The following is a 24,693-nucleotide window of genomic DNA, read 5'->3' as shown; positions in this document are numbered from 1 at the left end:
CGCAACCTGAAAAAAAACCCACCTCCTCAAGGCTGAATAGACATATTTATGTAACTTGCAGCATTTATAAGAATCTTGTGTTCATCATAGATGCTTTAAATACCACTCTTTTTAATAACACCCACCTACTACTTTGGGATGCACTCAGACTGAGTGCAAAGGGAGCCTTTATGATCCCTAAGATAGTCTTGCAGGCTTATTGCACACCTACCTATAGATACAATTAGTCTTTGTGACTTCAGATTAGGCTAAATGTCATCATGTGTCTGCAGAGCTGAATGGTAGAATCCTTAACCAAGAAACTGAATTTTCTTAAAAATTAAGTATTCTAAGTGTGGCTTAAACCCTTACAAAAATGGCCAGCCCTATGATGGCTTGCACGGAAAAGCCTAAAAACCTAGCTCCAGCATATCCTGGCATGTTATCCATTCTGGGGAATAGCTAGGAGGTCTCTATAGCAGCACAGAAAGTCAAGGAAGATCAGTAACCAGTGCTGTTAATGCCTTGTGGCACATCCCTGCTTTCCTTCAGTCTCAGCTTCTCTCCTCTTGTTAAAATAGGGCAAGTTATTCCTGCCTGGAACCAGGCACAAGGAGCCCAGGAAGAATCACATCAAAGCCAGAGACAGCCCGACATAAGGGAAAGACAGGGACACAGATGGGAGCCCTGAGGCTTCTTGAAGTTGATGCTACTTTCCAGGAGAACATACAGGATTTTTGACAAAATGTTGGTAACTTCCTGAAAATGTCCAGAAATTGCAGTTAAGAAGGTGCCTTGTCATCAGGGGATACTAAAATATCATAGTGACAGTTAGCAGAGGAAACTACAAATCCCCCCTTACAAAGGCTAGAGGGGTTTCACACCCAACCTGGGGGGGTGGGAAGCATTACAGTGACCAGAAACAAGATGCAAATGTACTCCAGTTTCAATCCTCTCCCAGAGGCCCTCAGCACTTTCTCTCCAGAGGATGAAAGCAGTAGACTCCTCCAGCATCAGGCCTCTGTGGTAGTAGCAGGCTTATATCAGACAATGCAATATTTTTTTGCTATCTATTTTACCAAATTACAGTAACCTGTGACCACTGGATCTAAGTCTAATTACCTCGCATCCAGGATTTATTTAGGCAGAAAATGTAGCGCTGCTGACATGTTCAAGTCTGGTAGCTCTGGAGCCTCAGACAAGGAATGGCAGATAAGTTTGAAAAAAAAAATCTGTAACCTTACCAACATGCCTCAGTCACACTGGATTTAAAGCAGAGTTTGGTCTTGAGGGCTCTGTCAGTATTTAGTCTCCTGATGGAGACTGCCAGTCACCACTAATAACAGCAATTTTCAACACATATGCACCTACCCATCAAGAATCAAAATGAGCCTACAAACTCCAGTTCCACATGACACTGAACAGCCATCATATGACAGCAACCTTCAGGCAATAACAAGCCACATTTAAAGCAAGCCACTTGCAAGCAAAAGGCTCCTCCACCACTACTAGTGATCTGATTCTTTCCTAATCTCCTGACAAAGACATATTTCAGTGAGGCTGAAGTCCCTCTTTCTGTCAAAGGACTTCCCGTCACCTGCAAAAGGTGGCTTGGAGAAGACAAGAAACAGAACTCTAAGCAGGTCACCTCAAAACCATAACCAGATCATGCATACATGACACTATATGGCACATACACATACACGATTAAAGCAAATGGGGTGGCAGGGGCTGGCAGACCTCTGCAATACCCATTCAGAAGCAAGAGAAACACATCAGGAGAACTTACTATGAACACTGAACTCATGCCTGTAAAAATTAATTATTGGATTCTTGACTCTAAGCTGTTCCCAGAACTACGCACAGCTTTGAGAGGTAAAACAAATATGACGTTTATGTACCAGTCTTGTTTCTGGTGCAGCCAGTGGAGAGTCCATCTATTTTAAACCAGGGAAAGCATCTCACTGCCACGTAATTGGTGTTCGGCATCCACAGATGCCTGTCAGGCACAGGCTCATCTCCGACAACAAGCTATAATACTTTTGGAGGTAAATTTCAAACCATAAACCAACACACTGACAGTCTGAGGTGGTGGTGGCAACTCATGGTTACAGTCACATTACAGCTGTGGGTCATTGGAGCACAACTGTCTTAACACTTCCTTTCTTCTAGATCCACTCTTAATAAGCCCCCTGCCCATGCACAGAGGGGTGACACAGAACAAGGCAGAAGTCCTGAACCCACCAAGACTTTGGGCTTTATGAACCAGCAGTGTCAGCTCAGCAAAACAGGGCTGCACTAGAGGGAAGGATCTCCCTCCACTGACACTCAGTCAAAAGTTACCATGTTCTCCAGCTAAGAGGCCTTAGCACTGTCTAGAGCACATTTTCATTAGACCTGCAGAGGCTGATGTGGAAATTAAAAGCTGAAAGGACAGGGTCAGATGACTGGCCCTAAATAACATCTAAGCAATTCAATCGCGTCTTTCCCATTGCAGGCTTAGACAGCAGGATATCGTAACTCCTATCGATCAATCTGTTTGCCACTCTAGCTGATAATGGTCTGGCACCGAATAAAAATTTTTATTATTACATGACTCAGGCTATCTGAGCAGATAATCAATTATATGAAAATCTTCTTCTTCAAAGAATGAGATTAATAAATTGTATTTCTCTTGAAACGTATTATGTACTTCACTGTCAATACTCTGGCCAAGGCTCACTAGGCTACAGGGAGAATCCACACTGAAACAGCTATGAAAGTATTACCAGAACATGAATACTTGGGAGCTCAAAAATAGCCTTTATATTTCTTTTATCTTCCACTTAACTATTTTTTATGTGATATAATATGAAAATGTCATTCTGCTAATGTAGTTCTAGGAATGAACACGAACATTTTTAGCCTCACATGTAGGTAATTTTCAGTCCTAGAGATTCACAGGAGGTCTATATAAACAAAAATCTTACAGCAACAGTGCTCTTTGGCTCATACCATCACCCCTATTTAACTGATGTGATAACTGAGGCAGAAACATATTGAACTTTTTGTCCAAGGTCACACAGTGAGGTCACGAATGGAGCTAAAGCACACTCCAGCTCTTTCAGCTCACCGCTTTGTTTTAAACCATCTCATTTCCCTTTCAGGTCTTTGGCATTGATGCAAAAGTACAAAAGACTGTTAATACACTGTTACCCTTAAAATTGCAAATCCTCAATGTAAAAAGAATGTTGGTTAGGATCTAAAGCAAGTATACAAAAATCCCTTTTCAGCCCACTGGATGCAGAAATATTGCAGCACATCCCATCGCTTTAATAATATCTCACAGCAGAAGGTACTTGAGTCACTTTTAGCATACTGCAAATCCTAACTAAAAGCTCTTAAGGCTACTAAAAGTTATGCAGTTAGCCAGGAACATGTAGCTGATGTAGACTCCTGCAATCACATGTTATAACCAACCTTTCATTTGTGTATGAAGAAAGTTCAAAAGGTAAAAATAAAAAAAAATAAAAGCAATATATCAAATTTCTACAACATTTTACAAGTGTCTTATGAATACTAAGTAATCACCTCAACAATTCCTTGACAAAATGTTACCAGCAGCTATTTCAAAATAGAAGCTTCATGAAGAAGATGGGAAAACTGAAGTTCAGACCTAAGTAATAAAAGAAGGCCTCCAAGTGCTCCAGAGGCCAAAAATACACAGCCACCAATCCAATGAAACATGGATGCCAGCAAGCTTAAGCAGTGATGGGATTCCCTGGCCACCATCCCCCTGTTCCAAAGTTCAGGCTTTCTGTGATAGGCCTTTCCTTCCTGATCCATGTGAAACACTGTCAAATCAATGCAGAAGAGTTTGAATTTTTTCTTACCACAGAAAACAGCTTTCCTGATAGTGCACATTGTGCTACGTTTACCCCTACCCCTCCTTGCATTTTCATTTCTTTACAGTGAAGAAGAAGGAAAATAGCTTCCTTTATTTTGAACTGTGGCTGCAGTTAGCAACTCTTGTTTCTAAGTGATAGTGTGTATCAAAAGTTCAAAAGGTTTGTGTTCGGTATTAATCTTACTTAACTTTTTAACACCTCTTCCTAGTTTTCTAGAGCAGTTACCTCCTTGCCATAGGTGTAATTTTTTTTCTCTCAATGTCAGAACTGCACCAGTAGAAACAGAGCGAAATAGCACCCAGCATAAAAGAAACATAATTTAACAACCTGCATAACAAGATTTGATAGCATATTTTGAAAAAGGACTTAAATGATTCAGACACAACATGGAAAAATCAGTGGAACTCAAAGTCATTTCAGAAATCCATTCTTATTTCAAATTTAAATATCCAAATAAAAGTGCTCAGCTGCTCATAGGATCTCAATATCTCAAACTTCCTAGCTTTGTGTGCATAGCAGAGGCTGTGGGTGCTTCCCCTCCTTGAAAAAGCTAGTCTTGTGTGGAATTCAGAGATCTTTTTTAAACAGTCTTTGTTTAGTCCTTGCTAGTTATTGTAAAAAAACCCTGTATTTTCAAGATGGGCATCAGAATGGCCTGCTGGCCTTTTATAGGGGTGCTGCAACAGTAAGTAAAGCAAAAATACCTGTTTCTTATAGTAGATGTGGAGAGAGCTTTCCATTTCTAAGCCCTACATGTTACCCACAGAGGCATCACAGGAGAGAAAGAATGAGGCGCAGAGCGACACCAAGAGCAAGTCACACAAGTAATCTGGGACCTGGCTGTGAGGAACAGCTAAGCTAGAGGCTGCAGTTGGAATACAAGAAAAACAAGCATCATGGCTCATCTGAAAGATTACAGAAAGGCCTCCGATGAGACCACCAATGACAAAAAACCCAGCTGCACTCCAGGAGCTTAAGCCTACTCTAAAGATGCTGACAATTCATCAAGAGTGCAGTGACCCAGCTGACCACCCACTAGAAAAGTACCCATGTACAAGAAGAATGCAAGCAGCAGCAAGATCTGCAGAAAAGCTTTTCTCCTAGTGCATATACTATCCACCAGAGAGAAATGTTCCACAAGCCTGCAGCCTCTGACACTGAGCCCTTCAATCAGGTCACAGTAATTTTGAGAGTGAGCACGTCCAGCACAGCCACTTACAGACAAGTATCTTTATCCCCATTGCCCACTTCCCAGATTTGATAGGCTGTTTGTACGCTACTACAAAGAGGCTCAAAAACAGGCTTTTGGTTAGTAGTCTTCCCTACTGCCACATGAGAGGTTTTAATAAAGTATTTATAAGTTGGTTGATAATGAAGGATATTTTTGGCAGAGAGCTTTACTGACCTGCAAGGCTAACAAAATATTACCCAGTTACAGAAAATAGCACAGAGTCCATTTCATTTTTACCATTGTACACTTGGTATAAATTGCTACCTTATTAAAGTATTATCCTCAAAATGGAACAGCTCTAATTCTTTCTTCAGCCCTAGACATCAAGGGACTTGGACAAAACCAGACCTATTTCCAAATGGCATCTCACTTTGATTTGGGAAAATTTGTATCACCTCTTTTTGGATGCCTTTTATTGAAGCGCACCCCAGCTGCCTCCCTGCAAAACCAAGAACAGACTGGAAGGGCTGTAAACATTCATACCCAGTTTAGATATTTGACTTGCACAAAGTAATTATTACATTTGCTATGTATCTGAAATATAATTAACAGCACATGTGATTGGGAGAGATTCATTATATAAGTCAAATTCCAACACCTTTACTCACTTCAAACAGCACCTTGCTTTGAGAGTAATCACAGGTATTTCAATGGCACTACTTGCCAAACAGGGTACTATTTAACAAGAGACAAAGTGACCCAATCAGGTACATTTTGTAGCAAATTTGCTCTTCACCTGTGTTTATAAACAGGCTGTACACACATCAAGATCTAGCATATATAAATAAACAAACAAGTTACAGAGAGATCCAGATCTCTCAGTGATAACGCACTATATTCACGACACTTAGATTTATTTTAACCACTAGAATATCAAGTCCATGGTGTCTTCACAGTCTATATATAACCCTGCTAGATAATGAAACTGCTGCTATGGTTTCTCCTACCCTTATTTCAGATAGATATTGTAACCACCAAGTTCAGTTGTGAGCTTCTCCAACAATTTTGGTTGGGAATGACAAAAGACCACTGAGATACTTTAATCCCATCTTCCTCAAGGACAAGCTACAAACGCTATCTGAAGAGACAGATAAATTTCAGGCAAAGATCACTCTTGAGAGCAGCTGTAGTTACTGTATATATGCTTTATGTGCTTGAAGAATCAATTAATTTGCAATTCTTAGAGAAAACAGTAGACAGAATTATATAAAACAGCTGCCTGTCTTCCAAACATACTACCAGCGTAACTGCTATGAAGTCCGTGTCCAAAACTTACAGCCACCCGCTTCCACTAGAAGCAGGAAGGTACTCATTTTTGCTTCACAAATCACACAGTTAACCACCGAAAGGGAAACACAAACAGCATAAGTAGGTCACTAGCAAGAGATCTGAGAGACAAAAATTTAGTTCCCTCCTTCGTTGTTTTCTTGTGCTACCCAGAGAAGCCATCAGTTTATACACCCCTCACAGTTCCTTTGGTCACACACATGCTGTATGGCTACGACAGAGCTTTTTGTGTGATGTAATAAGGGAAAATAGAGAAACTCCCCTCATATAGGTAAACCTGTCTTTAATAACCTAAAGCAGCTGTGATGTTTGCAAGCATATTTTGATTTTAATGTATCAGTCATTAAACAAGCAGAAACATGAAAACATGAAAAGGACATAATAGGCCCAAATAAAACAACTGCATCCTTGAAAGTTTTGAAGACTTGAAACTTTAAACATGGAATTTGAAGCAAAACTGAAACCGCCATAGTATGTATATTACTACTGATATATTATTCTGCAGTTTAAACTAAGTCAGATAAACAGGTTATACTCTGCTTACAAGATGCTAACCCAGCAGAGAAACATTTGAATGCTACCATACAGAAGGGGAAAAAAGGCTTGGATAATGCCTTTAACCTGGGCTTTCTGTGATGGAAACTCCAAATCTGAAGAAAAGTATATCCTGAACAACTTGTTCTGCCCTTCAAATATTAATCTGTGTGAATTCTTTCCATGGAAACTGGTAAACCCGCTCAGTCTGCAACTAAAACATCAAATCATAACCAAAAAAACATATCAACCCTGACCTCATTGCCTGCACCTTGATAATTTCACCTCATGGCTCCTGTGTCGTATAGCAGCCTTCATTGTTTAACAAAAAACTGCAAACTTTTTGAGACAGCACTTATGCTTGTCTCCAAACTGCACACAGTATCATGCATAGCCAATTAGTCACCTCAAGAAATGAAAAATAAAAGCTAGAAGCATCAGCATAACAAACAGGTAGAGAAGCTTTTACACCCTTTTTTGTTCCCTTCCTTCTAAAAAACAAAGGAACCAATTCTCCTTTTACATTTTCATCCTAGGAGAATGCCAGACTGCAGTGAACTAACATTTGATTTACACTGGCATGCACAAGCAATAACTATTTGTTCCAAGGCTTTGAAGCCTTGTGTTCAAATATTTATGAACCTTTAACAGAGATTTGTGCCTAGATAGCTTTCCTTTCACATAAATATCATCAGAGTATTTTATTATCTGGTTTAGGTAAGATCAGAAGAGCTGCTAGAGGATTTGCAAATCGGTCCACTAAGACTAGCTTTTGACCTCCATAATAAGGTAATGCTTACATGTTTCCAAGGAATGCAGCAGGTACGTGGCAGCCATACTACAGTGCGATATTTTAATTCGCATAGACAGCACATCATCATCTTAAGCATTCCTTATCACTCAAGCAAGTACTTACAGGGTCAGAAGGACCACAGAAATCTCTGAACACTCTTGGAGACTCAGACTGTACAATCTCCATCGCTATGCAAGGGCCTGAACACAACTCTGTAACCATCTCCTGGAAGAGAAAAAAGACAGAAACAACTCTGAGCTTCCTTGGGCATTCGCAAAGGTTGTGTTCCTCTCCAGAACTAGACCCAAACTTACAGGACAGCAACTATTAAACAATATTGGTGCATTTAGGAATCAAAGACATGAAACAAAGATGCCATTAGTATTCACAACAAAAGAAGCGTTTTCCATTTCACTACTTGGTTTAGAAGGTGGAGATAGAGGTAAATTGGACAATAAGCTTCAACAGGATACTGAATAGCATGTGACAACATCCATGAGACTTTAAATTTTTTTGCCAATAAATCCTTATTGATCTGGACCTGGATTTCACAGAAGTATCCTGTAACTTCTCAAATTAGACTGAATCAATGGAACACACTTTGCTGGGTATAAGCCTGAAAAAAAAAAAAATCACACTAGATTCAGCCAGTTCCACAGGCAGCAATGTACTTTGCAGTGTTCCCTACAGGTGCCATGGTACACAGCTTATATTTGTCTCCAAATAGGCAACCCTTTGATGGCTTTAAGTCATTAAAACGTCTCTGGGGCCTTTGATTCTCACTGTCTTTTCCTCATGTATTACTGCAGAAGCTGAAACACACAAGCCAACAGAAGAGAACTGAAAGGGGCCTGTGACACAACCTGTTAAAGAAAGGGTCCTTGATCTGGCAACATCCTTGTTGTGTACTGTTACCAGAATTTCAGTTACACTGAAATCATCTGTTTCCCTGGAGCCTCCTGGAGAGTAAAGAGACATTGTGATTTCTGAGTGGGTGATGAAAATGGGTCTCAGTTTTCATAAGCTTAATTAACTCTGGGCATTTGTGCCAATCTGGAGTTTGTTAATTAGAGGTATAGGTTTCACAAGCAGAAAGAACCTATTTTGATGTTCTAGCCTGACTACCTTTTTTAAAACATGCCCTTGTAATTGCATACTTGCCTGGAAATTTCCGCAGACAAGTTTTAAACAAATCAGGACAATTAGAAGAATCAAAACCAACGAAGAAAGGGGAAAGGAGAAAACATTCACAGGAAACAAAGGAGGACAGGGAAGGACAAGCAAGCTACTGCAATCACACCCACCAGCCATGGGCAGGTCAAGGATCAGCCATGGCAAAGAACAAGAGCGTGCAAAAAAGCAGTAGGAAATGAAGGATTAAGTCGTCCTCTGCCTTTTACAAATTGTAATGGAAACTACAAAAAGACTCCAAGTCAAGCAGCATTGTTCCAAGGAGTTGGTATCTTAAGAACAGATTCCACGCTGAGAGCGTGTGCTTAATCTCCCCACTCTGAAGTCAGTGGGACAGAATTTTAGCCAAATGCCTCTATCGTCAACCTGATCCTAGGAAATGTAAGTAGAAGTATTCTCGAATGAAAAGAGTGCAGACTAGTTTCATGCTCTACAACATGAATAAATACTCTAATTCCAAAAACTTTCTTATCACCAACATATCCTCTGTTAAGAACAGGTCAAAGAATATTTCATTCTGTCAAGAAGCAGTAAATTGCCCCAAAGTCACTACTCTGTACAATTCCATTGAATTCTGTCATCTAAATAACTGTTAACAAGAAAATGGAGAAAAAACAGGCTTTTAACTTTAGTTGAATCAACTGAATTCCTTCCTGCAAACTGTGGGGATTTTTTGTTCCTCCCTTTTTATTGTTTCAGTATCAGCACTGACATCCCACCAGCAACAGCAAGCAACATGAGCAAAGTTACTCCCTACTCCTCTGTTACAATAGAAAGGTGAGGACTGAAGACCAGCTGCCATCAACTACAGCACAGAGGCATGTGAGACAAGCTTGGTCTACCTTACACAGCCTCATTAAGTCTAGAGTTGAATTTATATAGACACTGTTTCTCTGGTAAGACTGCCAGTTACAGCTAATTATTTAAATTTTTTTTAGCAAATAGTTCATTCATCAAATAACATGGCTTGTGGTCAACCAAAACCATTCCTGGAGCTGGATCAGGCTTATGCATTTCTGATTAACAAAGTGGATTCTGAGCTGACCCAAAATAATCTCCCTCCTTTTTTCCCCATTTTCTAGTCTGGCTACAGTAGGAAATACAAAGCAAAATAGAACAAAAACTAATCAATAGTATGCAAAATCCCATGCAGGAGATACTAACAAAGCTAAAATTTTGGGCAATTGTTCAACTTCCTCTTCACAGAGAAGTGCTTATATACAATGTCAAGCCTTTATCTGATTGACAGGGGGTAACCAGAAGAAATGGGAGTACAGTTTTTGAACAGGATTTCTGGATGCCAAGTATCTTCTGCACTGAGTTATTTTGGAATGATAAATAGAATTTAGATCAAAACAGACGGTTCTGAGTCACAGATATGAGAGGTCATATTCTTTCTTCAATATCCTATTTCACAACATAGTTCTTCCTATTTGGCCTGCACTGACAATATCTACTGCTGTTCCCATATGTGCCTTCTCTGGATCCCTTCACAATCATGATTAGCTTTCCCACGTTTTCCTGTTTCACAGACACCCTGAGTGCACAGAGATATTAATTTAATTTCATTTCAACTGAGTGCATCCAGCACATATGGCTTGCAGGACAGAGCTCTAGATTCTCACTTTTCTTCAAATCCCGTCTAAAACATATCTTCTTTATTGACTTATCCTGTTTAAATGTCACTTTTACTTCTGAGTAACTCTCCAATTAAATTATATAATTAAAATTTGCAACTTATTAGGGGGCCAGAGATTGTAAAAAAGAGCTGCAGAAGATGGTAGTGAATTTCCAATTTGGTTCAAAGCAAAGACTTTTGCAGTACCATGGGTTGAAATACTGGTCAGATATATACCATATTTTAATTCTGCCATATACCTACAAGTCTGCCTGTCTGATCTTCCTTTGGTCCCTGTCAAAAACAGTGTTATCAGATATGTGACCTCATTCAAACACATTTTATTTTTAAAGAGATTCTTCTCAAAGTTATGCTTACCATGTATTCAGCCACAACACCTTTGTAAATCTCATAAAATTCTTCCACATTTGCACGCTCCATGTTGAACTAAGAAAACAAAAATGTTACCCAGTCTTCCCTAAACAACAACAAAACATTGAAAGACACCCCTTCTTAACCAGCAAGCATTCAGAATACTCTTTTAAGTTTTACTAGGTAAAAGGAATGGCTTTACAGCTGCAATGTGAAGTTTGCCAACAAGTTAGCCAATGATGCCACAGGCAACACAGCACAGAGTATTTTCTTCCACCTTAAATATAAGTAGACAACGTAGTGTTGACTGATGCCACTAGGACATGCAAGAGGATCTGTTTGTTGCATAGTAAAGGACAGTGGCTATTTTTCATTTGTGGTGGGGATTTGAGTCAAAGGGCAGGATTTACAGGACTGCTCTTGGGCACAATCTTTGTGCCAACTTCCTTTAACTGCTGAGGGTGATCAAGGGGTCAAAATCCTTTCAGTATCTTTAAAAACCTTCCCCCCAAATTCATACTAAATATATATTTAAAAATTGAAGAATATTAACAATAATCTTAGCTAATACATTTTGTAAAGATATCTCAAATTGCTCCTGAACAGCCAGATATCATTATCCCCCTTCTAACTACAGGGAAACTGAGTTACAGAGAGGTAAAGTGTCTTGGCTCAAGGTCACCCAGCAAGGAGAAAGAGATCACCTGATCAATGAAATAATAAAACACAAATATCACAAGGACAGTGCTGATCCCAAAACATTGCTACATAGTCTGCACAAGGGTTTTGTATTGCAGGAAAACACCTGTGCATTGCTGTGAAGTGCACACAGCACTTCTCCAACTTCTGTTTATCAGAAAAACATACAAAACAGGAAACCTACCATCTGCAAAGCTGAGATCTGAAATCCTTCATTGGTGATGGCTTTTATAATCTTTCCAGCTAGCCCTGAAGAAAGACACAAAAGACAATATTCAATTTTTAAAAGCAGAATTTACAACTGGAAGGTATTTATGCCAATACACCGCTTATTTTCAACAACAAAAAAAAAACACCAAAAAACCAGCACTTGCCTAATGCTGACAGAGGAAGCAGAGAGCAAAGTTAAGTTCACATACTCTATGTTCTATCTACAGTGATGTGCTGATGATTTCAAACAACTAAATTCCACACTGCTACTGAAAAGCATCTCTACCAAAAAAAGGTAATTAGTGAAGACTCTGCTTTTCTCAGATCAACTGCAAAACACCCAATTGCTTCAAGATCAAGATTTATATATTTAAGTTCCACTAGCCAATGCTGATGCTTAAACAGTAATCAATTCAGGGCACAGGCTGCCTATTTTGCTGGTTTTATACAGTGTTCACTAGAGCTGGGGTCCTACTTTAAGCTAGAAACAATGCAGGATGATAATAAATATTCCCAATAAACCAGCACAAAAGTTCATGTCTTCTGTGGGGAAAACACACTAGTGCAAAATAACCTACTGCTTCTAAGATTGTAACTCCCAAATATGCTATTACTGATCATACTGCTTGCTTTATTCTCTACAGAATGCATCCTCAAAGACTGAATTACACTGTAAAACAAAACATTAAACCTCAGAGAACAAGAACCACTGATGCTCCACTGAATGTGTATTTTAGATTTGCCTGTGCTTACAAGATCAGGCCATTCGAAAGACTACGTCAGCCAAGCACAGCACTCTGTGCGAATGAATTTCATAAAAATTACCATTTTTATAGAACATAAATGCCTGTTCTCTAGTACAATTTTGAGATACTACACATTTCCGGACATTTATTCAGGGCAGAATTAATCATAAAAGAATACCCTGTAATGAAAGACAACACCAGGATTTGACTCCTGGTCATTAAATCCTTTTATTAACTAGTCTTTAAATTGCAGGATTTTTAGCACCGCATAAATTTAGTAGATGAGAATAAAACACATCTGGTATCTAGGTTCTGGCATGCTCAAGACCTAAATTGTACACAGTCTGCTAATACCTGTGGCATAGGATTGGTGAGCTTCCTACCACATTAAAAGGTCAGTGGAAGCTTTGAGTAAATGAGACAGATAGTTGGAGGGCTTTCAAAAATCGTATTTACAAATGAAAATGAAAAAAAGCTGTCCCTGAAGTATCTCCCACCATATTTTCACGTGAAGGTTTATGTGGAAAAACTTTCCACATATAAAACAGTGCATACTTCCTCAAAAAAGATCTTCAAACTACTAAGGGGAAAACCTGAGATTTTGGCACATGGTCCACACAGCTCCTTGAGCCTACAGAACATAGAACCATGCAGAGGCAGGTGCAGTACCTGCCATCCCAGTGTACTATTACACCGTGTCTCAGTAGCACTGGTAAAAGCTGTGACGCTCCTGTGAAACCAGGAAAATATATTCTGCCTTTTTTTCCAAGGTGAAAAAAAAACCACAACTGCAGCAACAAAATGAAGGGACTTGGACAGGTTTGCCCAGGAAATGCAAGCCGATATTGGAGAGAGAAACCAGACTTCTAGTTTCTTTTTGTCCACACTGCTGGGAAGGATGAGCAGCTCAGATGCTTCCACACAGAGGTTCCAGTGAGGCAGCCAGCCTACAGTCCTGACTTCAGAGATGAATGGCCAGTTTATAAAGAGGTTAAGTGACTGTCTGAGGATCATTCAGGAAATAAATAAATGAATAAATAATCTGTGACAGAGCATAAACATTTCCTCATTCTTGATTTTCAGAGCCAATACTCCAGTCAACAGCCACTGTTTCATAAGAAACCAACAGAGAGAAGAAAGGGCAGTGGCAGACAAATGGCAACCACTACTTGCAGGGACGAGGCTACCTTGGTATGAGAAAGCTGCTTTGCATGACAGATCTCCATTTTACACTTTATCAGTCATGAATGGGCCACTCACTTAGGCCTTCACAGCCAGCAAGAATCTAAAATACTCACCAGGTATCAGTTTTTGGTGTACTATGGAGATCTGCTTTTTACAGAATTTTTGGCCTTGGCAGTTTTATAAGCTCTAAGAAAAACTCATGTTTTTGAGAAACAAAGAGGGACTCAAATATTCAGCTTCTGGGCTGTTTCTCTTCTGGAGTCATTAAGATTTTTCTTCTCTGTAGAGAGGAGACAGGCTCCTTTAACAATAGAACTCAAAGTAGGAATGTATTTTGGATAAAGGTCTTTAATACATGGTTCATTTAATAATTAACTGTGATAAACCTACCAAGATTTTCCTCTACATTGTATTCCTGAGTTCACTCTCACTCACCAGAGCAACAGAGGACTTTGTTGCCCCAGACAGATTGCCCATGTCTGCAACACCCAAAAGGCTTAACCAAAGGAATTATTGCCACCATCGTACACAGATAGATGTCTTGCCAAAAAAATTCAAAGCACCTTGAGGAAGAGGCATGAGATTGCATTTATATTCACAAAGCAGGGTATTAGCTCCACTTCCCAGATGTGGGAATTGAGGCACAGGAGAATAAGTGCGTTGCCTGTGGCAGCGCAGATCTGCAAATTCAGTGACTTGGCCTCCTTTGCCCCTGTTTAGGCAATACACGTATAATTTTTCCTAGGGACACTTGCCTTTCAAATTCTACCTGAACCAAAACAGAAATAAAAAGCATAGAGGCAATCCCCAAGCAACGGAAGAGTGGAAGCTGAAGGCTCAGGCTTGGGATCTGTTTCAGGCTTTCAGCCAGTTACATGACCGAACTGGGACGCATCCTCTCCTTTGTGGACAGATAAGACTGAGGAAAAGAACTACTAATTAGACAGAATGCCATTTCAGCAGCTTTCAACAATTTGTTTTGAACTTTAAAATCTTGATCTGTAGTGAAAAAAACAACCTTTTAAGGACCCTTCAAACGGGGCCAGTGCATGTTTAAAATGTGATTACAGTAAGAACCCAAACCAAAGCTGCAGATTAGGCACCAGTTATGATGAATTTTCAGTCACAAAGCACAAAAGAATCACAAGCATTACTAAATGCAAATGGGGGAATTTAGTACTAATCCTAACAAATATGAGAGTGAGAAAGAGAGAGTGTGTGTACATGCTTTACATCTCCTAGGTAGCATTATGTTGCTACACACCTAATATACAACAGATAATCTTCCAACGTATTTTAATCAGATAATACGATAAGGCACCAAGACCTCATCAGTTATACTGATCTTCTACAATTTGTTACTTTACAACACACAATATTTGAAAACTGTACTTATTAAGAAGCAGAAAGTATCAGGGAAGATATCAGAATGAAAAATATTACAATTGCTTGCAGAATTATGGATTGGAACAAAATAAAACAGTTCATGAAAGTCACTTTTAACCTAACAGCACTTCATTTAATCGGATGTAACAGCTGCGTTACCGGGACCTGCCAGTCCCAGCACACTACGAACCACCATCCCCGCAACTAGGGATGTTACATTCTCTTCCCTTTGTTCTTGGCCTGTTTCCCAATTTAACCATTCCACCACTAAAGGTTTAGTAGGCAAGACAGCAGACTGCCTTCAAAGCAAGTCAAGAACTAGCTTCCTCAGCTCAACCTTTATATGTAATTTTTTAAATACCCTTCCAATAATTAAAAATAATTCCTCTGGAATAACAACAGTCTTTTGACAGGAATACACAAACTGCTGTGACTGATCAGATCAATAATCCACCTAATCCAATAACATATTTCTAGAAGTAACCAGTACCAGATGCTTAAAGTAGCACTAACTATAAGTAGCAATTTCATTTCATGTCTATTTTTGACATTTTAAAATATAATTTTGCTTCACAGTAGAATGAAATTATCCAATTCCTTATTGCCAAGCGTTAAGGTCCTGTCCCAAAACTCCAGAGAACCACAATCAGGCTCTGCTCTGAGCAAAGTCCTTTTTTAATTCCAAAAAGAGGAAAAAGTGGGACTCAGAGCTGGGCCCTCCTGCAATGTATTTCAGTTGAAGTTCTCAATAATCTTTGTTACAGACAATATTGCAAAACACTGTGCATTAGGAAGCTGACAGATGTCCTTCACAAAAAGTGCACTTCTACCTATTGGTTGATCAACCTATCCCCTGAAGAACAAGGTTTACCTATCTCTTCTCTTAGAGAAGAGAGTTTTTTCTACTTAGAAATAATGCAACTCTAGGCCAAAAGTTTGGCCATAGTGATAATCTGCAGCTATTGACCTCCCAGCCTTGCTGTGTACTGTATGAGAAAGGATATCCAGTCTTTGGTGCAAAAAAAAGTGAATCACAGAGGGTCTCCAGAGCAACACACACTGGGCCAACAGAGAGAAGGGAAGCTCAAAAGCTACCCAGCCTAATCATGGGGGGGGAAGACAAGTGGATGCAGACAGAAGATAAAGAAGAATGTGTGAGGAAATGATGAGAGAATATTGTTCATAGTTACAGAATCCAGGATTTCCCATAATTTCTCTCTAGGCATTGTACTGAATCACAGAATCACAGGTTGGAAGGGGCCTCAGGGATCATCTAGTCCAACCTTTCTGGGAAGAGCACAGTCTAGGCAAGATGGCCCAGCACCTTGTCCCGCCGAATCTTAAAAGTGTCCAAGGGAGCGGAGTCAACCACTTCCCTGGGGAGATTATTCCAATGGTTGACTGTTCTCAGTGTGAAAAATTTCCCTCTGGTGTCCAATTGGAATCTCCCCAAGAGCAACTTGTGTCCGTTCCCCTTTGTCCTCTCCATGTGACTCCTTGTGAAAAGGGAGTCTCCATCATCTTTGTAGCTACCCCTTAAGAACCGGTACATGGTGATGAGATCCCCTCTAAGCCTCCTTTTCTCAAGGCTGAAAAAACCCAGCTCTCCCAGCCTATCCTCATATGGCAGGCTTCCCAGTCCTTTGGTCATCTTGGTGGCCCTTCTCTGGACCCCTTCCAGCCTGTCCACATTTTTTTGTATAGTGGGGACCAGAACTGTACACAGTACTCCAGGTGTGGCCTGACAAGTGCTGAGTAGAGCAGGATAATGACTTCTTTATCTCTGCTGCTGATGCCCTTTTTGATGCAACCCAGCATCCTGTTGGCCTTCTTGGCCACAGCAGCACACTGTTCACTCATGTTGAGCTTCTCGTCCACCAGGAGCCCCAGGTCCCTTTCCACAGAGCTGCTCTCCAGCCAACTAGATCCCAGTCTGTGCTGCACTCCTGGACTATGTTTTCCCAGGTGCAAGACCTTACACTTGTCCTTGTTGAACTTCATAATGTTCTCACTGGCCCACTCTTCCAGCCTATCCAGATCTTCCTGCAGAGCAGCTCTCCCTTCTGGAATGTCTACTTCCCCACTCAACTTGAAGTTTGCTGATGACACCATCAGGCTACACTTGATCCCGTTATCCAGATCACTTAAAAAGATGTTGAATAACATTGGGCCCAGTATCGATCCCAGGGGGACCCCACTTGTGACAGGCTGCCAGTTTGAAAAGGAGCTATTTACCACCACACTTTGGGTGTGGCCTGTCAGCCAGTTCCCCACCCACTGCACAGACACTTGTCTAGGCCCTAATGCATTAATTTCTCCAGGAGGAGGCCGTGGGGAACCGTATCAAAAGCCGTGGAGAAGTCCAGGTAACAATGTCCACCACCTGCCCCATGTCAACCAGGCAAGTCACTTTGTCATAGAATGCCACCAGGTTTGTCAAGCATGATCTGCCCTTAGTGAAGTCATGTTGGCTTTTCCCAATCACATGCTTCATTTGACTTGTGATGGCCCCCAGGAGGATTCGTTCCATAACTTTCCCAGGGATTGAGGTAAGGCTCATGGGCCTATAATTACCAGATCCTCCCTCATATCTTTCTTGTAGATAGGGGTAACATTTGCCTTCCTCCAGTCCTCTGGGACATCCCCTGTTCTCCACAACTTCTTGAAGGTTATGGAGAGTGGCCTTGCAATGATGTCAGCCAGCTCTCTCAACACCCTCGGGTGGATGGCATCAGGGCCCATCGATGTGTAGGTGTCAAGCTCCTGTAATTATTCACGAACTAACTCTTCCTTCACTGATGGCAGGTCTATGTTTGGATCAACTGGCAATAGAGGTGAAGAAAGTGTTGAGGACCTCTGCCTTTTCAGCATCGTTGGTGACTGACTCTCCTATTCTGTTTAACAGGAGGCCTATGTTTTCCTTCTGTTTCTGCTTGTGGTTGAAATACCTGAAGAACCCGTTCTTCTTATTTTTGACATCTACAGTCTGTTTCAATTCAAGCTGAGCTTTTGCTTTTCTAACTGCATCTCTGCACACTCTGGCAATGCCCTTGTAGCTCTCAACTGATAATCCTCCACTTCTCCATCTCTGGTATGCTTCTTTCTTGGATTTGAGTAGACCCAGGAGTTCATGGTTGAGCCAAGGGGGCCTCTTGCTCCACTTACTTCCCTTTCCTTTATAGGGGATAAACTGGTTTTGTGCTTGCAAGACAGAATTCTTGAAGAACTCCCAGCACTAACTGTTTCCTTTATCTTCCATGGAAGGATCAGAAAAACCTTAAGAAGTCTGAAGGGCAGCTTTAAAGATATTTATGGAGAACCATCAACATGGCAGCACTTGTGAAAAATCTTTACAAACAATATTCATTTGAAAATACTAAAAGGGTGAAGACAAAAAATATCACCACTGCTTTACTAGAGGATAAAAGTCGGCATTTTGCTAGCACAAGAAAAGTTATGCATACAGACAGTAATCTTAGGGGACCTTGAAACCAAAACGGCTGAGCATTTGATGTGACTGAGAACAGGAACCAATAGAAAGATTCAAAGGGGGTGGAAGGTCAAAGGCTTAATCCCAGCTGCAACTTTCTGAACTGCTATGAACAAGGCAAGACCACATTTTTGAATGCCAGACAGGACATTAAGACACAAAATGATGAAAACCTGTAGGAAAAAAACACATTCTGAGAGTTCTTGTATGGGAACAGATGGGAAGTCACACTTAAAATTCAGATACAAAAACCCATACAGAAACTCAAGTCAAAGATCACAGCCAGGCTACAGAAAGGATCCAGCAATTTGGCTGTGCAGTGTGTGCCATTTGAAGAAGAAAGATTAAGAAGGAAAGATCAATACCTCTGCAACAGTTATGCTGAACTCAAACTGATGACTGTATGTTTACAAAAAAACAGAAGAGCTTAGGTTTCTGTCTTTCATTGTTCTTGTGCTAAAAGAAAGCTTAAAAAAGTATCCGGTTTGTTTTTCTTTTTACTTCTTTCTTTCGAGTTGTTCATTATCTTGTACTCCTTTAGCACATCCACTCTGTTTTTTATCCACTTTAAAAGAATATGATCTATCACTCTGTCCAGGAGAATGTTTCTATGGCTATAATGATTTTCGTTTACTTTTGCTTATTTTTTGAGTATTAAAAAAGCTAAACACAATATTTTAGTTGAGGCTGTACCACTGGATTATCCGATGGCATTCAGTATTATAATTCAAACCATTTGTATGCTTACTAATATTTCTTTCTTTTTTCTGTTTATCTCTACTGAACACTGTGCATGGCACGTTTCATGAATGGTTACATTTACAAAGGGGAAATGGTTAAAATTATGCCTTGTAGTGTGCATTAGCCCATAGTTATAAACAATGATTTTAATCTACTATTGCACTGTCAATTAACTTAACTCTGGAGGTTAAAACCTCAGGAGATCCCCTATAATCTGCTCTAGCCTTTACTAATTTTATATTCCACTTCCTGTGGAAGGTTTGCCAACTCACTGTGCTAGATCAATTACAGTAAATAAACTGTAAGCGCCATCATTTATTTTCGACTTGGCAAAAGACTGTCACATATTCCTACATTCTGTGTCTTAGCTCTTTTCAGACCCAATACCTTGCCTTTCTCCTTACACTCTGATTCGAAAGGGCAATAAGAGAAGAGACTTCAAAATATCTAGCTTTTGCTCCAAGGTACAGTGAAGTTACACTATGCATGACTGCGTTTTAAAAATTTTTCTAAAATGTTTCAGAAACTTCTTGTAACAAAGGTTCCATTACATCCCCAGATATCAGGCCAGTGATATACTTTGAAGTTTTCCTTAATGATTAGATTTAATGTTCTTTCATCTAAATTAGTAAATATGCTCATATTTTCCAAATTTACATATAGAAGGCTGTATACCCCTGCCTTCTCCATCTCAGGTTAAATAAATGAAACCCTTCAAGTTTTCGCTGGCTAAATCTCTTATTGTTTTTACTCTCAGTTGGTTATGTTGTTTTTGAAAAGAGTGCCCAGAAACTGGACATGGTACACAAGTTGGGTTCTCACGAGCGCTGAGTAGAACTAGTTACTGAAAAAAACCCTAAACAAAGTGCGTCCGACATTGTGGAGACTGATTGTGTTTATGATGTATCACTATTCCAACCATTTCTCTACAGACTTGTCACTGATACCCTGCCAGTTCTTCTCTATTTTATATTTAAGCATTTAGTTTTCCTCATCCATACTAGTACTGTGCAGTTGTTTATATTCAGTATCATCTTCTTCACATTGCTTCATTTCTGCAGTTCACCAGGAATGTTCTGAATTCTAATCACATCCTCCAAAACTGTAGCAGGCACTTGGTACCATTTGCAAACACCCCAAGCAAGATCTGTCCTTTCCCATCCAAGTCATTAATGACAATATTGACAAGAACTGGCCCAAGGATGGGTGACAAGATTTCACCCACTTTTAATTTGATGTGCTCCTGTCCAGTCCAATTTGTCCAGGAAAACATTTAAAGCTATGCAGATGCCTATGCTGCACAGATCTAAATGTACAAATTACTTCACTAAAGAGGCTTTGATGAAGGCACTGATATTCAAGTGAATTATACTATCTGGCTCTGCTTTACCTTCCTTTAAGCAAAGCATACTTAGAGAATTCAGATATCAGCAAAGTGTATCTTCCTTCAAAAAAAGACATGCTGGTAAATGTCCATCATGTCATCACTATCTAAGTGGTTTAAATGAAATTACAGATTCTTGATTCACCAATTTCCTTGGTATGAAAGAATTTTCAGTAGCCTGAAATTACCTGGACCACTCTTAGAATTAACCTTTCTCTAACCCATTGAGAATGAAAAATCCCAAAATGCATTAATAATACACTCATTCCTAAAGTCTTTTTTTTTTTTTTGACACAATAACACCATCATCCCCGCACAAAGATGATTTTTAGCAACAGGAGCACCATTAATACAAGTCTACTGAACACTAATGGGAAACACTCTCTTGCCAGTAGTAGGAGGATACTTACAAGCTTCAGTAAGGATTGCCTGTGCTAATTGATCTGGTTTTTTTCTCTTAAGTATACCTCCTCCTCTTCCTTCCAGTCTCAAACTGTCAGAAAGGATTTCTAGACTCAGTTCACCGCCCCCTCTACCTTAATCAATTCAAATGTAAAATATATTTTTCTTACTTTAAAAAAATAAATGTCATTACCTCACTAGCCACTGAAATCCAAAGTCAGTCTAAGTTGGGAAGCCAAGGCCGAGGTGATAAAATTTTACGCAGGAAATAATCAAGAAACACAACAGGCTTGGTTTCAGAGACAAACATCCCAAGCAAGGAATATCCATTATTACAACTACAGCAAAGAACTGAAAACACAGATTGAAGTGGATGGACTACTGTTCTCATGGAAACTAAATTATTTTCTAAAAGAATGGTGATAAAGTGGTAAAGTTGGTTGCTTTTATTTTAATCACTATTTCCTAGCTTCTCTAAAGAGAATAAAACCAGCCAAACAAAACCCCAGCACCACCAGACACCACCAAACACTTCAACACCCTATATATATTATATTCAAGGAAAACATAAGAAACAAAATGCATTTAATTTTACCTAAGTATTTCTGCCTGGGCAAATCCATCTGGAAAAAAAAAAAAAGCATGCCTTTGTAAGCGTAGTGCTTTACTAGGTAGTTTTCACATGACTGCAGCACTAAAATTGCCATATTGCATGTGGGAATATCCAGAGGTCACATCTCAAATTTTCCACTGTACTTCTTTGAAGCATCTGCAAAGATGTCTGTTCATCCCACTTATTTTTCCATTTCCAGATTCTACCTTCAAATAGTTCCTTCCAGACTTCTAATTGTCAAGTGTCTCAAGGCTATCACTTACGCCCCCCGGTACTCAACCTTGTAGACAACATACAAAGAAGAGCTCTGCCTATGAGGTGAAGAAGTCCACAGCATCTGCACTTCACCTTTCTATTATGAATACTCCTCACAGAGAGAAGACGCATTTTCAGAATACTTATGAGAAAATTGCTTTCCTCATTTTTTTCTCAAGTATGAGAAAACAGCCTTCTGAAAACCTTATTCTGCTTAGAAATTTCCCCAAAATCAAAATAATGAGTTACTCAAACTTATGTCTAAAAACCCAGGGTGAAAAAAAACAACCCACCAACCTATTTCCAAAGTTTGTTTACAATTTTTTAAAATCTTATCTAATGAATACAAATCATTGCGATAAAAAACAATTATATAGATACCTCGTCCTGAGAATGACGACAGATTTGCACCCCTCTCTCTTTTCTGCTTATTTCCTTTCCTAACTACATACATCTAACTATACTTAGTACATTACAGAGGTCAACTGGACATTTTCACAGTGATGCCTTCTCTCTTTCAAAGAGCAACAAGTATACCGTGTGTCAGCTCTTCAGTTGTTTGCAGTCAGACATATAGTATACTAAAATACTGGATTTTAGTCCTTCTCTCCCCACTCTCTTGTAAAGTAAATTCATTTGAGATACTACATAAGTAAACCCTGTTTCTATACCTGCTTGAGACTGAACTACTGTCCTTGGTATTCTTTTTGTCAAAGTTAGGTTTGTCTCTGAATGAGGAACTACTCTCTCAATTACAATTTTTCTAAGTCTTTGCATAAATAAGGAAATAGGGTCTTTATGGCTACCTGTCATGCAGTATTTTGTTGATCAATATAAAGGTCTATGAATTTCTAAAGCAGTCCAGTAGGTATTAAGTTAAGATAGGAACACTCTCTCAGTTTTATCATCCACTCAGAAAGAGGTCTAAAACCACACTTCCACAGAATAACTTTTCCTCTTGGGAAGAACTCACTCCTGCTCCTTTTGTTTTCTATAAGACCTAAATTTTAGTTGAATAATGTGGAAGACAGCACTGAAACTATATTTTTAATTACAAAAGAGGGACAAGGGTTTAACTTACCAGCAATGTTAGAACAAAATCTCAAGCTTAACACCTACTAGGAGAACAAACATATCTGGGTTGTCAGTCTCACACCTAGAAGCTCACAAGACCATAGAGGCTTCCTTCACCTCTATGGCAGCTCTTTTAGTTTGCATCAGGTCCAATGAATTCCTGACTAGCAGTTTTGCTTTTCAAGTTCATGGCACAGTTCTAGTCCCAAATTGTTTCTTTTTGACAAAACACTGACTTTAGAAGAAGCCATGTCTCAGCTTGGGAGTGCAGAGAAGGAGGGAAGGATTTCACCCCTCAACCTCTGTGCTGTAACCAAAGTACAAAATGTGAAATATAACAGACTTCTGACCTCAGTCTTTATAGCCTGATGATGACTACTTTCATAAATTTTTTCCCCTGCTTGTTTTTCAAAGAAATTAAGTAAAAGCCACATCAAAGAAACTTTAAACCAGTCATGAAATACCAAATTCTAATTCCTACAGCGAACATGACTAAACTGATACACATAAACACATTAAAGTTAATCCCACCCAGTGATCTACAAGGTGTTATTTCTGCTGACAAAACGGTCGAGTCATAACTGTCCTCAGGGCATTAAACTGAAGTTCATCCATTTTGGTGCATTTACAATGTTGGCTTCTGAGCTCTACTGTTAATACCTCCAGATCTAATAACATGAGGTGAATTACAAGAAAAGAATGTCTAAATGATTGCAACTGTGACCTTGATTTTAATTATTGGAAGCTGCAGCACAAGAAGCAAGTGGGTTACAGAACGCAGATCCTCCCATAAACTCTCTTGTTATTATTAAATAAGCCCTTCAATCCTGATCAACACACTGAGGAGCTGTGCTTACTAATTACTATCCTCCTTGACTGAAAACCGATCTCAAGACAAGACAAGGAAGAGGCTAAAAGACAATCAGAAGCATGGCAGATTCTAGAGGGGTCAAACTACATCGTGTCTCCCTGACATGACCCTGGTCAGAACAAGTTTGCATGAAGTAGCATCAGGTTGCTTTTGCATTCTTTCAGCTCTCAATAACGAGGAATTAGACTGCTCTTGCAAACCCTCTTCAGAGTTAAAATACAACCACCTCACCACTGACAACTTTCCAGCCAGGCAGGGAAGTTCTTCATCTCCACTAGGAGGAGCCACTAGAGAACAAGCTAAAGCTGTCTAGTCCAGAGAACTGGGCTACATCGCCTTCAGTGGCCTTCCCAGCTGTTTTGCCATCTGTGATCCTCCACAGAAGACAGTTATGCTGACACCAGATTGACAAAACAGCTATTGCCTTACTTCTTTAAGAGGCACGCACAATACGTGTTCCTAGAGGGCTGATGATACCACCCCTCCAGCATTGCCAGCACCCTTGACAGCTGAAGTTAAATTTCGCATAACTTCCCTGACACCCTTTATCAGGCCCCAGGCTTCCTCTGCAGCCTGGCAGACACTTTTGGTACTCTCGCTTACAGGACTTATCATGTGCATGAGCGCTGTGCCAGGTCCTGCTGCAGGTGGTCAGGCTGCGTGGCTGCGGCTGCATGGCAACTGGTGTTTCTGTATGCCTGTCAGGAGAGGGTCAGCAAGGCCGGAGATAAAACCAACAGCAATT

The 24,693-nt window shown here is 39.9% G+C and overlaps 1 protein-coding gene across 2 annotated transcripts in view; it reads right to left on the bottom strand.

Moving 5' to 3' along the window:
- Positions 1 to 24,693, bottom strand: part of NME7 (NME/NM23 family member 7) — a 93,712-nt gene that overhangs the window by 28,034 nt on the left and 40,985 nt on the right. For both annotated transcript variants that reach the window (XM_064466963.1, XM_064466955.1), the window contains exons 8-10: positions 11,776 to 11,840; positions 10,899 to 10,967; positions 7,835 to 7,936 (exon numbers count right to left, since the gene is read on the bottom strand). In XM_064466963.1, coding sequence (XP_064323033.1) covers positions 7,835 to 7,936; positions 10,899 to 10,967; positions 11,776 to 11,840 — 236 coding nt within the window. The remainder of the gene's footprint in view (positions 1 to 7,834; positions 7,937 to 10,898; positions 10,968 to 11,775; positions 11,841 to 24,693) is intronic.

The sequence above is a fragment of the Phalacrocorax carbo genome, chromosome 1 (genome assembly GCF_963921805.1).
Source record: "Phalacrocorax carbo chromosome 1, bPhaCar2.1, whole genome shotgun sequence".
Taxonomy (NCBI): Eukaryota; Metazoa; Chordata; class Aves; order Suliformes; family Phalacrocoracidae; genus Phalacrocorax; species Phalacrocorax carbo.
This window is presented reverse-complemented; position numbering and strand designations above follow the sequence as displayed.